This window comes from Dermacentor albipictus, chromosome 1 (genome assembly GCF_038994185.2).
Source record: "Dermacentor albipictus isolate Rhodes 1998 colony chromosome 1, USDA_Dalb.pri_finalv2, whole genome shotgun sequence".
Lineage (NCBI taxonomy): Eukaryota > Metazoa > Arthropoda > Arachnida > Ixodida > Ixodidae > Dermacentor > Dermacentor albipictus.
In genome coordinates, this window is record NC_091821.1 from 34,582,997 (window position 1) to 34,601,128 (window position 18,132).

The 18,132-nt window shown below is 43.1% G+C and overlaps 1 protein-coding gene across 5 annotated transcripts in view; it reads right to left on the reverse strand.

Annotated features, from left to right (window-relative positions):
* Positions 1–2,166: 2,166 nt before the first annotated feature.
* The window catches only part of LOC135901045 (uncharacterized), a 48,666-nt gene continuing 32,700 nt past the window's right edge, over positions 2,167–18,132 (reverse strand). For 4 of the 5 annotated variants that reach the window (XR_010564008.1, XR_010564007.1, XR_010564005.2 and 1 more), the window contains 2 exons: positions 3,303–3,769; positions 2,167–2,271 (listed from right to left, as the gene is read on the reverse strand). Coding sequence is in view for 1 of the 5 variants with exons in the window: in XM_065430682.2 (XP_065286754.1) it covers positions 3,311–3,769; positions 4,632–4,637 (465 nt within the window). In the remaining 4 variants the exon portion in view is untranslated. Of the gene's footprint in view, positions 2,272–3,302; positions 3,770–4,631; positions 4,785–18,132 lie in introns of those variants that run through there. The other variant, XM_065430682.2, reaches the window with a different exon arrangement.

The window sequence follows — 18,132 nt, forward strand, 5'->3', positions numbered from 1 at the left end:
CATAATAATAATAATAATAATATTAACTCTATGTGTCCTGGAACAACTGAACACTGACGCAATGAGGTAAAAAAAAAAGGTATACCAACTACAATGAAAAATTATGGGTAAAAACTAGAATGAAAAAAATAAAGAACAGGACAAACAGCTACATGGTGAACAAACGTACAGAAATAACGCAAAATTGAGAGACATCCTACATACATACACAGTAGGTGGGAGAAGGAATAACAGTGCGTGAACGCCAGTCGATTGCTAGAAGTGCACGTTCGACGAAGTGACTTATACGAAAAGAAAAATAAACTATGAGAGGACAGGAGAGGAGGGCAGCAAGAAAGAAGGCTCAAGACGAAGCTCGAAGCTGGGAACAGAAAGAAGAGAACACGTTTTGAAAAATATCAAGATGGAGAAATAGACAGCTGTACACACTCTGCAACTTGTGGATAGGAGGTGGTCCGGCGAAATAGCCAGAAACATGGGAGGGTGCATGTTCCCTGGTAGCCTTCTGCTGAACCCGCAGTAAAATAGAAACCTATAAGCTCCGTGCATGAAATATTTCCGTGAATGACTTTACACAAAAATGAGACGTTGGTACGACTAGGCCTTCCGCAAAGTGACGCAAACGTGGGATAATTATCCCAACCTCAAAAGTTGCTTGTTCTGAAAACGGTCAGAAAAAGACGTTTATATGTATACTCATGAACTCCTTCAGAACATGTTTGATAAATATGCTGTCTATATTGCTTATACCATTCCACAACACTGAGGTGCATTCAAGTTAAGGGATACGTAACTATGAGAACAATTTAAAGAACGCGAAGTGTGGTACGGAATTCTCTTGTCAGTCTGAAGACGGAATCGAGCGTGCGCGGGGCTCGGGTTCCTACGAGGCCTGCCTCGTGTTCCTACGCTTAGAGTGTGCGGAGAAGCTTAGCGTAACACCAAATAGCACACCAAGATTGCTTGTTTCAACCCCGGTCTAAACTGCCCGATCAACCAAATGAGGGAGGGCAATATTATGTGTTTTACGAAAATATGTCATATTTCTGGTTTGAGACGAATTTAGATTGAGCCCATTTCATTGGGAGCATTCAGAGAATGAATACAGGTTGGACTGTGAAGTGGGGCAGTCCCCAACAGTGTATATTGAAGACGTCTGGATTGTCGAAGAAACACCATTGATGAAATTAAGAATAGAAGTGGATCTAACGCGGCACCTGGGGAAATGCCGCTAGGTAGCGTATAGAGAAAATAAGATCAATCATTGGTGCTCATGAAGCAGGATCTATAGAGAAGATACTGCAACAGTGGCTTCAACACCAGTGTGCGAAAGCTGCGGGAGCAGAAGGCAATGATTGACTACATCAAAGGCTTTGCTGATGTTACAATATACATCATCAACTTGCCCGCTTTGAGTGACGGGCGTGGTAATATGCTTCATAGAACTAACAAGACAAGTGGTCGGAATAAAATCCGTGCTCATTTGGAGCGAATTTTTTTTTTATATTGAACGACAATGCACTGGGAATAGCTAAATCGATAAGCTTGAAAATCGCAGAGAGAAGAGATATCTGCCGATAGCTTGCGACATCGTTTTGGCGCCAGATTTAAACACGGGGAAAGCACGAGTGGTTTTCCATGCACGCTAAAACTTCGAATTATTTAGACAGTTTAGTAATAAAGTTAGCGATTCCACGGCGTTGGTTTCGCTGCTCTTGTGCTTTTGCGCGCCGTAGCACTACAATAGAAAATGCTTATTTTTTTACATTTGAAACGAAACTATGTGCTATTATTATGTTCCCTTTCAAGATAGATACTGCAGAGGTTAAAATATGAAGACCCTTTCCGAAATAGCCTGTTTTGAGTTTATTTCAACGTGTTGATGGCACAGCATTTTTGTTGAAGAAATTATTATGAGTCACAGCAAGCAGGGGCAAGGCAGGGTCCAGTTCACTTGCCTAGCTTGTAACCGACGCCTAAATGTTATTTCTTTTGGAACTCGTAGAAACAACACTAAGACAAACGTTATCGGACTTTGTGGTAGACACATTGTCGCCTTCGTTCCAACAGTATTGTATATATTCTACTGAACATTCGACGATTTCGTTCAGGCTTTTGTATACCTTGAATGTCGCCGCATAAATTTAAAACAATTATGAGAAATACTTGAAAGCAAAATATTGATAATTTATTCACAATATTTGTACAAGAAATTATGTTTTCCAGCTTGAACACGGGTTTAGATGTGAGCCGTGCGACTAGATCTTGCGCCTGCAAAGAAAAAAAATGTACAATTATGCCAACGAGATACGTGATATAATAATATCTGAGTGAAGGACTTTGAGTTCCTCAACAAACCAACTTGGATAGAAACTTTGATAACGACTGAAGAAAAGCCACAGGGAAAATGGATATAGAAGATTCATTTTGCCAGCCCAACTACGCAGAACGTTTTCATAGCCTGAACAGAAGTTGACAAAAATATTAGTGAGCCTCTGGTTTCGCGCACAGTTATACATCAGGCTCATCAGACTGACTGAAATCTTTCCCTCTTTAATTTAGTATTTCACCCCAGCATTCCATGCGAGCATAAACAAATAGATGTTATTTCAAGCTTTTCCACAGAGATCGCAGATAACTACATTGCACCAGTAGTATTGCAAGACTAAAGTAGCAAAATATTTGTTTCGTGTATATGAGGTGTGGAATTAACTACAGATTCCAGCAGCAACTTATCAAGTTTCCCAGTGTACAGAGGATATTGCTTGTCGCCAACGCCGGCACACAGCAAAATGGTTTACACGTAATGCTATAGAAGCATTACTACTTACGTTAGCAGTGTTTTGCAGCTAAGCAGAGGTAGAAAGAAGATTCACAACTACTTAAGTACTGCAACGGGATTTATGAACTAAACAGAAAACAAGTGCACGTCTTGTTTTACGAACCTAATTGTATCGAGAGCAGTCAATACTCTTGCAAAACACAAAAATGGAAGGGGAGGGGATTGAATTCGCACACACACCTGCTTCATGCAATGTAAGTTCATGCCATAGTTAAGGGACCGAATTCACAAAGCTTTCAGTACATAAGTGCACTTTGTCACTGACTGGCCGCCTTCGCTAATAACGTGTATACCATCAGCATTGGCTGAATTGTTTCCTTGCAAACAATTCTTGTTTAAGAACGTCTTGCGAATACGGGCCCAGATTCCAAAAGCGAACCACCTTCAACTTACTATGCATTTATGCGCTTTAAGATGACTTCAAACGCGCACACACGCGCAACTGATTAATTTTCCAAACCTGTGCTACTAGTGGCCAATTCCGCCGGCTTGTCCGAAGCCAGTCTGGCCAAAACCAGCCTGTTGACCAGCGGCTCCGCCGGCGAAGCCTCCCGAGTGCTGGCCGAAACCAGCTCCGTGGCGGTTTGAGTCGGTCTTCGAGAAGCCAGTGTTAGAGCTGTAACCCATTTGGTTGTTGTAGCCTTGCACGTTCCTAACTGATTCGCCACCTGCAAAGCCAGCGGATCCCTGGTTGTAGCCCTGGGCGCCAGTGGCGAAGCCACCTTGGTGGCCGCCCGCGGCGTGGCCATGGGCGGCGCCTCCTCCGTAGCCACCTCCGTGTCCAACAGGGCCACCGAAAAAACCACCTCGTGCTTCAATCTTCTCTTCCTTGCCTGCAGCTGGTGCTGCTACTGGGGCGCCTTTCTTGGGCGCAGGCCCAGCGACAGCCAGGCAGACCACGGCGGACACAACGGCGATGTTCAGGAGCTAGCGGGCAATGAATGAGAATCAGTACGACTTGAAGAGCTTAGATTGAACTATATTCAACTACAACTGACAAAACAGCGCAGGCCGATCAGATTGAGAGAAAGAAAAGGAAAGACAGGGAATATAACCAGGTTGCACCTAGTTTGCCAGCCTACACTTGAGGAAGGAGAAGCGGGAAGAAATGAATAAAGGACAGGGTAAACGAAAGAAATAGCAGATTATGCACGCACGCACAACTGCGTTTACCCCGCAAGCAAAGGCGTTCGCCGGGCTCAGAGGTCTTCAAAATGTGCAGTAGAGTTTTCAATTGTGACCCTCTGCGCGGATGATAGCTGAATCCATGGCCCCAGTATTTTTTCCTCTGTGAACGCTCTGTCGTGCAGTCAGCTTTTTTTTTTCTCTTTTTTTTTTCATTTGTCAAAATAACGAGGATATACATCAGAATACGTTTCATGCTTGTAGCATGAACAAAGTGCTTGTAGGCTAATGACGACGAATGGGTGTGGAAAGTGAGGCTGTGAGACATCGTCAGGGTTTGTCACCGAAGAACTCTATTCGCGTCATTGAATATGTAGAACGATTGGAGGCGATTTTGGATGTGACTACTTGGTCCGCACACAGAAGTTTTCCAATTGAACTTGTTCTTCGAGACAGGCTCGTCTCTTTGTCGAAGAAATGGGCAAGTTTAGGTAAGACACATCAGCATAAAGAAACGGGAATAAATAAGCAGTGTGGCACCTTTTACAATACCTTAGTTGTAGAGCACGTATTTCGTCCATTGAAGGCACTGCAGCTTCTACTTCACCAAACTGCAATGCCTTCGTTGAGAAATACTTTTTCTACAGGAAAGTCCGTCTCTCACCTTCATCTCTGAACGTGGGTTCCTTTCTCCGCCAAGAGGGCTCGTATGGCTAAGTGATAAGAAAGCTGTCCCTTTTATATACGGCGCAAAAAAAAAGACAAGTTCCACAAAATGAAGATGAGAGGAAGTTTCAAGACGGGTTAATTGTTACGTCCCTCTGCTGCCAGACAAGAAAAAATAAGAGCAAAAAAAAAAGATACGAAAGTTAAACCCAGGTGTCCCATCAAGCAGCGCACACTCTCACTCTCGCCGTTTCGTCTGGGTCATCAAGAGAAGGCTTGGGGAGGCCTTGCATTAGAAATGCTGGGGACAATACGTAGGCGGTTGACGCGCTGTTTCTACTGGCCAGTGAAGCGTGTACGAAACGACCGGCGGTTTTCGCCCCGTTCCGTTTGAGTAAGTGCAGATCGCCTAGAGCGCCCTTGATGCGCGAGGCACATATGAGAAGCAAGAAGAGAAGGGTATCACGCATGTGATGTCATTGCTCTTAGCTGGAAATTACAGGCTGCTGAGTGCGTGCTGTTGGTCACAGGCACACCTGTTCCTAACGCAAACGTGATGCAATGTCTTGATGAGAAAGAAAACCGGATTTTACCCGTTTGGAAGCAGTGAGTTAGGTTAGTTTAGTTTATGGGCCTCCTTCCAAACGGTATCGAAGCAGTTACTTTGAAAATGCAGCCTTTGGATCTTAGTATGGAGGATGCTGAAGCCTAATAAACATTTCTTTCTTACAGAATCTTTCAGTATTTGCTGGTTTTTCTGCTTTTTTCACTGAACTTCAACGTATCGGCCCATAACCGCTCCGCCCCTGCATCTCAGTCCCTTCAAAAGAAAAGAAATATGAAAAAACTAATAATAATAAATAATTAACTTCACATTAATTTGTAAGCATTTAATCGGAGCGATACATTTATATGTCATTAAATCTCTAAGGTAAAATTATTTGGTTTTGTTTTCTTTCTTTTGCCACTTATAGTCCTGTAAAATCTCAAGTGCGAAGTCACTTATTTGGTGACATTTGAGCTTTATTATTATAATTGCGTTGCCTCGTTGAGCATGAAATGATCTTGCTCATCCAGGACTCCTGTTGCTTGAGCAGTCTCCCGGGCCCGCCACGCCAGTTATCGCTGGTCTCGTGGGTCCGAGCTGGACAGCATGGTGTCTCACTGTTCAGGTGTAGGGTTGGTGGTGGCAGGGGCGTTGGGTGCGTTCGCGCGCTTTCAGGTGGGGAAGATTGGCCAAAAATGAGCACATACCCAGTGGCACAAAAGGGGGCTGGTCAAATATAGGGGAAAAGAAAATTCAACGTAACCGCTAAGTAGCATGGGCCATTCAATTGAAGGGTACAGTTACCTATGAACCGGCATTATACCTACAGGTTTTGTGCAGTGATTTTTTATTTGATTACGCAGAACAGAGGTGCGCTCATTGACAATACTTCTTTAGTCTCAATTCCATGCTATATGAGCCGGTTGTCTGTGTTCCATCATATGAGGTACTGACCAACAGGCCGACTAACGTACACAAAAGCGTGGTGAGCTAGGCTTAAAGAAAGCTTTGCTTTAAAATAAATACCCAAATGAACTAAACAAATGAAATCGCTCGACACAGTCGATGCACCATCACATGCCTACAGAGACTTGCATGCTGTTACATCAGCCATTCCTCGCATCATTCTTGACACACTTCAATGGCAGCACCCAGAGCCCGGAACAATATAGTTCAGGCAACCTTCGAACAAGCTATACCCATGCGTTATACGCCTTCATGATAAAGAAGGCGTGCCACAGTGGTGTCATTGTCTGGTGACAGGGAGCCTCGCTTCATTCTTCCAAGGGAGAAACTTGGTGCGTTCGCCGAACAGATCTTGTTGTTAAGGCGCAGACAACGAAGTTACTAAACAACGTATACGGTTACGAAATTTCACGCGCTTCCGGTTCTTGGAAAGTGCCAAACCTTGAACAGATTTCAATGCCAATGGTAATGTCAAGGAGGAGGAGACAAAGGAGAGGAAAGACAGGGAGGGTAGCCAGTGTAAGTACCGGCTGGCTACCCTGTGCTGGGGAAAGGGGTAAAGGGAATAAAAGGAGAAAGAAGAAGAAGAGGAAAAAAATAAAAAAGAAAATTCACACAGTAACGCGAAACTACGCTCTACAACGTTCAAAGGCGGTCGCACAATTCGCATGTCCTTAAAAACTTCAACAAAGCCCTTAAGGCCTTGAGTGCCGAAGCCCGTCTGGACCAATGTCCTAGAGCTTTTTCCTCTGTAAAGGGGCGACTGTCCAGTTTTGCGAGAGTGGTCACGAGCACTGCTCTTCGCACTGCGTAACGGGGACAGTCACAAAGGAGGTGTTCAATCATCTCCTCGCAGCCGCAGGTGTCACAAGTAGGGCTGTCGGCCATTCCAATGTCGAATGAATATGAGTTCGTGAATGCCACGCTGAGCCACAGGCGGCACAGAAGTGTTGCTTCCGCTCGTCGCAACCCTGGTGGTAGGCGGAGTTGCAGACGTGGATCCAATTTGTGGAGACGTGCGTTCGTGAATTCACTGGTGTTCCACAGATTCTGTGTAAGCTCGCGGGCGAGGGAGCGAAGAATTGTGGCTGCATCTGTTCTTGACAGCGGTATGGGTATAATCTGGGCGCCATCATGAGCCGACCGGGCAGCGTTATCCGCACTGTCATTTCCTGAAATTCCACAGTGACCTGGTATCCACTGGTAGATGATGTTGTGTCCCTTGTTGATTGCGTGATGGTGGAGTAGTCGGATGTCTGCGACTAGTTGCTCATTTGGTCCATGGTTGAAAGGGGACATCAGAAACTGAAGAGCTGCCTTTGAGTCACATAAGATGGACCATGAATGTGATGATTTCCGAACAATAAACTCCAGAGCAGCACGGATAGCTGCGAGTTCTGCAGCCGTCGATGATGTAATGTGAGATGTCTTGAACTTGAGGGTGACGCACTCTGTGGGAATCACCATTGCTCCAGCTGAACTATTAGAGGATACAGAACCGTCTGTGTAAACGTGGATGCGTCCTCTGTGCTGGTCATGTAGCACTGAAATCACGGTTTGTTTGAGGGCAAAAGTTGACATCTCTGTTTTCCTTTTGATACCGGAATAACAAGAAGAGCCTGGAGTGGATGGAGGCACCGCAGCGGTTGAGATGGTCGTGCTGCAGGCGTGAAGTTTGACGGTAATGTTCCATGGTTGGCGGCAATAATCTTGCTAAACGCTGAACGAGGTCGAGCGGCAGGAAGGGAGGCGAGATGATGCGATGGAAGTCGGGCGAAGTGCCTGATATGCATCCTTAAAGTGTCGATTTGAAGATACGTGTTGATGGGGTGGTCATGCGCGATGGCTATTGTTGCTGCCGTGGACGCATATCTGGGAAGACCAAGGCAAATTCGCAGAGCTTGAGCTCTTGTAGTCATCACGTTCGTCAGTCTAGGGGCAAGACGTTGTTCACACCTCGTGTCGAAAATGCCCCGAGTAGCTGTTGCTTTCTTTGAAACTGTGCGCAATTGCGAGGAAGAGAGATTTTGTATTGTACATTTATAAAATTGAGAGCGGGAATAATTATTATGTGTAATAAAATAATTATATAAAGGTAATTGACACTTCGGCAGATTTTAGTCACGAGTAGATCTCGTAAAAAAGTATTTTGTTCACTTGCAACCTTTTTTTTTTTTTTGTACTGCCATGAAGAAAGTCATTCACCGTAATGGTGAATGACTTCTTTTAAACGGGACACCCGACATCTCATACCGCCTCGTAGCTTTCGATAGCTATAACAGGCAATAGTTTTTCAGTTATACAGAATTTTTAAAGAAAGTCTGTGGCAGATAGCACAATTCTGGTCTTAGAACGACAGAAAGCGGAGCTAATTCGTAAGGATTCATTATGCAAAAAAGAGGTGAGGCGTGCAGACAGGACACAAGAGTAGAGAAGCCTTAAGTCTTCTCTCACCAGATCCTGCATGCACAAAATGAGCGCCGGTTTTAATGCGCAGGTCCGGTGCCTATTAGAAGCAGGTTATCCTAGTGTAGCAGGGCCACTGTGGCTGAATGCCTAAAAAAGTCGATTTCCAGGGAGACGGACGTGATTATAGAAAGCAGTAATAGCAAAAAAAAGAGTAGTGGCTATTCCGTACATTCGTTCAGTGTCGCACAAGCTTAAAAAATTTGCAAGTAGATATGAAGTTAATGTTGCTTTCACTGCTCCCAATAAGCTAGGTAAGATATGCGCTGCCGTATAGAGGATAAAGGAGCAGGTAAAAGGTAAAAAAAGAACAGAAATTTGTCTAGAGAAGCACAATAAGAACAACAGTTTTACTGACTGTCGTATGGGTGTGGTTTATAAAATTCCCCTTAGCTGTGGCCAGTTTTACGTAGGGCAAACGGGACGGTGTATCAATCAGAGGCTAATGGAACATAAAAGGTCGGTAAATGGTGGATCGCCTTCTAATCTTCCCCTACATTGCCAAGATTGTAACTGCACGCCAATGTTAGATGAATGCGCGATATTGTACATGCATAAGAATGAAGATACGCGTCTTATGGTAGATGCATGGCATTATCTATAATGGTGGAAGTGCGTGCGTGAGTCAGCCTTCGATTACTTTATGTAAGGAAGAGATTAAGTGCCTTAACAGTTATGTCACACGTAGACCAGCACATGTACCCGACTGACACGTGGTGATACCATTCCTGAGCTTGCGCAGATGAGTTTTATGTCTTCTTTCATTTTTCGCCTCAGTGCTCCGTTCAGTTGATAGTCGGCGTTCGTGTTGTCCACTTCTCTACTCTTGTGTCCTCTCTGCATGCCTCACCTCTTTTTTGCATAATCAATTCTGCCCTTGAGCTGCATTATTCAAAGGCGAATATTACTTCCACAAGAAATCAAAACACATATTCTACTAATCAAGAAGTCACTAAACAAGTTGTTACTACTTACTTTACAACACATATTGCACTTTAGGAATCGGATCCAGTGAGTCTGAAAGACTTATCCACTTAAAATGAATCCCCAAGACGACACCAGTTTCGAGACTTTAGTGCCCAAACTATTCATCATCATCATCATCAGCCTGGTTACGCCCACTGCAGGGCAAAGGCCTCTCCCATACTTCTCCAACAACCCCGGTCATGTACTAATTGTGGCCATGCCGTCCCTGCAAACTTCTTAATCTCATCCGCCCACCTAACTTTCTGCCGCCCCCTGATACGCTTCCCTTCCCTTGGGATCCAGTCCGTAACCCTTAATGACCATCGGTTATCTTCCCTCCTCGTTACATGTCCTGCCCATGCCCATTTCGTTTTCTTGATTTCAACTAAGATGTCATTAACTCGCGTTTGTTCCCTCACCCAATCTGCTCTTTTCTTATCCCTTAACGTTACACCTATCATTCTTCTTTCCATAGCTCATTGCGTCGTCCTCAATTTGAGTAGAACCCTTTTCGTAAGCCTCCAGGTTTCTGCCCCGTAGATGAGTACTGGTAAGACACAGCTATTATATACTTTTCTCTTGAGGGATAATGGCAACCTGCTGTTCATGATCTGGGAATGCCTGCCAAACGCACCCCAGCCGATTCTTATTCTTCTGATTATTTCCGTCTCATGATCCGGATCCGCCGTCGCTACCTGCCCTAAGTAGATGTATTCCCTTACGACTTCCAGTGCCTCGCTGCCTATTGTAAATTGCTGCTCTCTTCCGAGACTGTTAAACATTGCTTTAGTTTTCTGCAGATTAATTTTTAGACCCACTCTTCTGCTTTGCCTCTCCAGGTCAGTGAGGATGCATTGAAATTGGTCCCCTGAGTTACTAAGCAAGGCAATATCATCAGCGAATCGCAAGTTACTAAGGTATTCTCCATTAACTTTTATCCCCAATTCTTCCCAATCCACGTCTCTGAATACCTCCTGTAAACACGCTGTGAATAGCATTGGAGAGATCGTATCTCCCGGACTGACGCCTTTCTTTATTGGGATTTTGTTGCTTTTTTTTTTATGGAGGACTACGGTGGCTGTGGAGGCGCTATAGATATTTTTCAGTATTTTTACATACGGCTCGTCTGCACCCTGATTCCGTAATGCCTCCATGACTGCCCAAACTATTATGGGACGAAATACACTTGCGCTACAGTTACTTTTGTGTTTGAATGCATGACAGAGCATTTTATTGAAAAAGTAAATGGAACAACAGTGGAGTTTTAGCGCTAGTTTGGTGGCACTTGTTTCAGAACCCTTGCCATCCTCAAAATTTGTTCCAAGTGAATATGACTTGCAAGTTCACCGGTTACAATTCGTAAATTGCAATATATGCCATAACGTAATAAATTATTATCTTAATTATGGAATTTTCGTTATTAGTTTATTATGTGCGTCGATTTCATGCGCAAGCATCGTCCGCCTCTTTATACAATCCAGTTCGGTGACTAGAATTATGTTATCAGTCACAGGCAATTTTTAAACATTCTGTGAAACGTAAAAATGATATTAGTCGTCCTCATTATGAACCGTTCCGAACTACAGCGGTTCTTTTCCAATGATAAGCTACTGCCCTGAAGACTACAAGTTGGTCTCTTGCCCGCTACGAAAGACAAACATACGTCTATAAGCTATTGGAGATGTGCAACGTCCATATAGTTTGTAACAATAGTGTAAAATCGAAATACGCTTATTTATCTTAGTAACTTGACGTCTTCTGAATAGTACGCCCTCGTTTCGAACCATCAGTAAGCAAAAAAAAGTAGTTTAACCAACGCTGTGCGCGCTGGCTTTCAATACAAGAATAAATGTTCGAAGACTAGCAAAATCTTTCTTCTTAGCGTCTGGCCAGTCAATCGTTTGGTCAGTCACTGAAAGTTGCATTTCCATTGCACGCGTAATTTCTTGTTGGATATATTTTCGTAGTACTCTTATCGCACCCGCACTTTTTTTGAGGAGCAAATGTATGCATAGCTGCCGTATTCAAGACACACTAAGGAAACCGCTTATCCTTGTTCAGACGCTCCAGGTAAAAAAAAAATGTGGCGTTACAAGGCAGTGGCGACACTCATTAAAGCAAGGCTAAGGCGAGTCAATAAAGCAATAAAAAATAAAGCCAAGGCCGATTCCAGAGCTGAGTCTTCTGCGTCTTGGTGCGCAGCAACTGCAATAACAACAACCTATATATAAGGAAAGTGACGTCAGCTATAGCGTCTCCTGTATGCGGTCTCATCGCAGCAAACATCTGTAACCAGTTGTGTAACGCGTCTTGCAACAGACGAGAAACTGTCAGACAGACCAAGCTTTGTGGCTTCATTACACCTTCTCCTTTTATTTTCTAACTTTTCTATTCTAATTTCTTTTTTCTGTAGATTAGTTCAATCGTGCTTCTTTAGGTCCACTACCTATAGTTTGTGAGATACGACCGTGACATCTGCAGTGGCGTTCTGGTTGCTTGCAACATAACAGTTCTGGCCCATTTTCACAAAAAAAAATTAATATTGAATTGTTGTGGACATAAAACTTCAGCTCATCCTGATTTTGGAAGTGTTCTTACAGAAGGTGACGGGCTACTGGGGAAAGAACGAAAAGTTTGGGAATTCAGTGCCTTATTCATATTTATTGTGTATATATTATCTCTGGACTGAGCTGACTAATATTTATAAATATATATATATATATATATAAATATATATATATATATATATATATATATATATATATATATATATATATATATATATATATATATATATGGACGTACAAACAAAGCTTAAAGAAAGGGTCGTTTGAACTGAAATTTCAACATCAATCCTGATGGTAGTTCACACTGATACTCGCTCGTTATTCCCTGCGCACATCCCCGATAATGGGGTATTTAATTTGGAGGTGTGCTCATTTTACACATAAGATGTGCAAAACTAGTTTGAGGGCACTGTCTCCAGGCGGAGACACCTAATCACGTGACACTTCCTCCAGATATCGCGCGCTTTCTTTCGAGCCCTGAAAAACATCATTGCAGTTATTTTCATGAGAAATTATTTGCATGTTTCTCAATGCGAGGGTCTCTATAGCTACTCCAGTGAGGGTACTTCGTATATGACAAAAGTTTAAAAGTGGGTAAATATCTTCGTTAATTAATGACTTAAGTAAGAAATAATTACAGATGTTCAAGAGCACATCGAACACTACTGAGTTGTTTGCAGTTTCGTAGCGCACATCTGGAGCTTGTAAGGCTTAGTGCAAAGACATACCGTGCCTCAAATGAATAGAAGTACTGGAAGTTGTCCGCGAAAATGCGCAGTTAAATCTTTAGAGGCGTGTATGTCACAGATACACAGCATGTCATAACTACATAGCGTCATATAACTAAGTTAAACTTCCATGAAGCATGACACGAAGATTTAGTGCAAGCCTAATAAACATTTGCTAGGAAAATTTGCATAGTACAAGTACTTCTCTGCAACCCGGTCATGCGGGCCAAGTATTTATATATACATATATATATATATATATATATATATATGTATATATATATATATATATATATATATATATATATATATATATATATATATATATATATATATATATATATATATATATATATAGGATTAATAAATTTCAAGTGGCACTTATCCCTATGTGGATGAATGACTGTGAAAGCATTGCGACTACCACGCTATGCTCAGACATTATACCACAACGCAGTCTGAATTATTAGTGCCTTGATTCAATGCGCCTTAATTTAAACCAAATGTCTTGGGTTGGAGTGCCTTAACTAATGCCATCTTAATTAACTGTACCATATTTAACTTCGCCTTAATTAACACCAAAGGTCGTAGGTTTGAGGGCCTATAATAAATATATCTTAATTATACGTACCTCAATTAAATGCGCGTTAATTTACACCAAATGTCTTGGGTTGGAGTTTCTTAACTAATGATATCTTAATTAACTTCGCCTTAATTAACAGCAAAGGTCGTGGGTTTCAGGGCCTATATTAACTCTATATTAATTATTTATGCCTTATGAAATCTACGTTAATTACACTCTTAAAAAATTTGCTGCCTTTGGGACGTATCTTGTCCCACAACGAAAATCGTCGTCTGTCTTGCCCGCATTTCTTTAACGCTGCGAGCCCGGTATATCCAAGTCACAAACGGCTTGGGCGTTTTCAGCGTGGCAGCATAGCCCACAGAAAAGTAGCGAGCGCTGCGTATTCAAGAAAGGAAACGCAAGCAGGGCAGATGACGATTATTGTTCTGGGACAAATATACACCCTAATAGGTGCAACTGTTTTACGAGTGTACCACCAAAGGTCGGGGGGTTCGACTCCAACCATCGGTCATGGGCTCGAGCGCCTTCACTAACGCTATATTAGTTAACTGTGCCTTAATGAACTTCGTCTTAATTAACAACAAAGGTCGTGGGCTTGACTATTACATTAGGTTTTGGGTTCGAGTGTCTTAACTAACGTTGCATATAATTAATTGTCGCTTAATTAAATTGTCTTAATTAACACCAGAGGTTGTGGGTCCAAGGGCCTTAATTTACTCGATATTAATTAAACGTCTCAACTAACGTGGCTTTATTTAGGAACAAAAGTCGTTGGATCGATTCCCAATAAAGGTCGAGGGTTCGTAGCCTTTTCGGACTACCGTTTGGTCAAGCCGCCAATGCCGGATTTTCCGCCTCATGAGCCATTTAATATTTCCTTATTACTAATTATTTTTGTGGTTTCACGTGCAAGAACCACGATATCATTATGAGGCATGCCATAGTAGGGCACTCCGGATTAATTTGGACCACTTCGGTTTCTTAAACATGCACTCAATGCACTGTACACGCGCCTTTTTGCATTTCGCCCCATTGAAATGCCGCCATCGCGGCCGGGATTTGATACCGTGGCCTCATGCTTAGCAGCGCAACTCCAAAGCCACTGAGAAACCATGGCGGGTTGCCGTATTACAGAAGGCTATGTTAGGTCCTGCCACTCGGCACATGGTAATGTAGTTGCAGCGTTACGAGATTAGATTCATTTAAACTAGAACCCTCATATTCTGTCGAAATTATTACTGCTGTATTCCCTTTATTCAATCTTTTTCTAATGCGTCCTGCAAGATTCACGCGAAATTAATACTTATTATTATTTTTCACAAATAGAAACAATCCCACAGGAGAGAAAGACGCTAGCTGGCAACTGCCACCAGGAGGGCCACAACACCTGCCGGTGGTAAAAAAGCAAGGGTACATCGAAAAAGAATAGTGAATGATGAACAGGAGAGATATTCAGAGAGATAAAAAAAAGGATGACAATACCATGAACGACTTTATATTTCCAACTTAGTCGCGCGTCCCAACGTGTTCAAGTACCCACAGCCCTTCAAGCATTTTCGAAGGGGACCAATCCAGGCTTCCGATTACAGCCTACCAATTTGCTCCAATTTTGTACTAGCTCGTGGATCAGTTGTCACACGTTAAGTGCCGCCCAATCAACATGTGACACACGTGCATGTTTCATTCTGACGTTGTTCTTCCCTTCCCTCCTCCCACATGTAGAATTCATGCATAGTACGCATTACTACATATCGTGAATTGTATAAAAAATTCCGGGAACTACATGATTGGAGAGCATGAGTATTTTGGCATTTCACCCCCATCAGAATGCAGTCTCCACGGCTACGAATCGCACCGGCAACTCCATTCTCATCAGCGCAACCCCACACGTCACTGAGCCATCGCGGCAGGTTTGCATTTCTAGAATTCTTTCGATAGACATAAGGCCGGTGGTACAACGGGGGTAATGCGTAGACGATCAGTTGTCGACTGAGACATGCACCAGGCCGTCGATAGAGTTTCGGAGCAACAGCAAATAGAGCCTGCATCACAGGAAGTCATTATTGTGAGGCCGGTGCAGGCTTTCGTAAACGCAAGTCGGAGGCTTAGTTCACGCAGGAAAGTTGCCTCGCGACGAGGGAGTCGAGTGGAGGTCAGTGTTGTAGTGACGTAGTGCAGATTGCAGCCTGGAGCACGTGAAACTCAGGTGGTTCCATTTCTGTCGTGGCAATGAATAAGCTAGTCGAGCAAGTTGTTCAGGATGCAGCGTCAATCCTTGAAGGAACGCTTCGACTCTGCTTGTGTGATATTCTAACTGATTCATCAACGGAGACAAAGTAATGCAGGTTGATCAAATACAGCAAAATAAGCACGAATGTCTGCACGTCTACCTTACACGAGAAATAAGTGGCAGAGAGACTGATGAGAAAAATGAGGAGAAAGCGAACATCACGAGTGCCCGCGAAAGGATGCACAGAATAATTATAGGCAGTCATTCCTGGAACACTTTGAAAAAAGGACAATAAAGCTCCATCTGCTGTTTGTTTTACCGGGTAAATTTGTAAGGAATCAATGGTCCCCTGAACTCACATGCCAGGGGAAATATATATGAGAAAACAGAAATGTGCTGTAGACTGATGTGATAGGAGAGCGTATAACAACCGAAAAGAAAAAAAGACGCAACAGTTAAATAAATATTTTCTTTGAAACCGAAAAAACAGGATTCCTTATTAATAATATAATTGTTATCGGTGCATCTAAAGTATTCATATGCGGTCCACTAGGAGGGATGAATCTCAGTGTTATGGATGCTAACCAACGCCACTTTAACAACATCCATACTGAATACTCTTCCGAGTAGGATGAACACCGGGTACTGAGTGTCGAAGTGATCTACAGAAAAAGAATGATAGATAACGCTGTGGTTTTCGATTTAATGAACTCGTCCAGCTACAGAATTTTGCGCAGCCCCAGGTGCAGCTAGAGTTTTGAACGGCAGTTTCAAGTCCATGCCTTTTATTTTACGAAAACCATAACAAGGCGAAAATAAAGAGGGGTGAGCTATTGCAGGCGACCTCCACTATTCATTTACCAGTTACTATAACCTACTATCATGTTCATGTTCGCTTTGATAGTTAAAAGAAAAAGAAAGTTCCGCATTCTTCGTGGTTGAACACAGAAATATTATGACGAGGACATGACAATACCAACGGTACAAACATGTGACTATAGCTAACGCCTTAGCCTTGTCTCTTCTGGCTGGCTCATTTCGTCAGGTTCCCGAAATGAGCGGGCTGCTAGAATAAATATTTCTTCGCTCTTTATCATACGCCATACAATGTTGGTCTCTTTTCTATCTTAAGCCACCATACATAGCGGTTTAGCTCTAAGCGGTGCGGTTGCGTGTGTTTCTGGAGAGTGGCCATTGAACTTTTGAAGAAAACTGCCTTGAAAGTCTCATTTGCTTTCTTTGTACAAAACATTTTTTAGATGACCTGAGCGAACGCGAAATGCAAACCTGTATGTCGAGGGAAGTTCTTTATTTTTTTCCCCTTCAATCTCCCCAGAAAACTCGTTCGCATAAGAAAACTACACGATAGCTACGATTAACTTTTTTTTTACCCCAACCCCGCATGCAGTCCTCCAAAAAGTCGTTGTGGAACTGGGGCGGAGTTCACTAAGTTGCACCATTCATATGCAATTTCTTAGCCAAGAAATTCCTACGCTAAGATAAGGGCGCTACAGAAGTGGAAGCGCACTGAACTTACGGCGTCGTTTGAGAGTTAGAAAGCAAAGGAGAATTAAACAACAAGGAAAGAAATAAGTGCGTTCAATTGATAGCATAACCGCACATCATGCATCTGTAGTTGAGGCTACATTCTCAGGGCAAATTACTACGGACACCTTGTCGACTACTTCCTTTTCGGGCGTCTACTACAGCGCCGACAACAGCAATCGCACTATCCCATTCACCATGCCGCCGTCATGACAAGGGCAGTGGAAGTGTAACGCATCCTTCTCACACTTCCGCGAGAGACAGGATCGATGGGCACATGGTAATATATTTGGCGTATAGAAATACACGCTTAGAATTTGGAATTGCCGGCCAGATCTGCCAGGCTAACTCCACCAGTAGCAACATCACCGCCACGATCATATTATAAAGTGCTTAAATGTCTTTCTTTCTAGAGTAATTAGGGGAAAGAAACAAAAGAAAACTGCATAATAAATAGTTCATATGGCCTCAAGGCACGTCAAGCAGCACACAGCAGGGATTGTCGTTCGATGCTGATCCTGCGGCGAGCGCTAATGCTCACGGTACCGGCGATGGTAGACAATGTTCACATCGGGATATTATGTGATTGTGCTGCACACGGTTGCAGGTGCGGTTCTAATGTCATGCATAGGCTCAATATCAGCATCCTCGGCATCCGGAACCCTGTATATTGCACTGGTTGGCGATGCTGTTGAGCGTCCACCAACAACGAAACGCGCACTCCCTTCGCATAGGATCTCTCTAGAAGACATGGAAAGCTATGAAAGAGGCCATGGAAGACGAATCAAAGAAGAATCAGTGGCTACCGCCCCTGTCAAATTTATGACAGAAAATTCGCGACGTAACGTTGGTACATGCAAGTTTCGCTGCATCTCCCACTTTGACATCGTATAAGCAT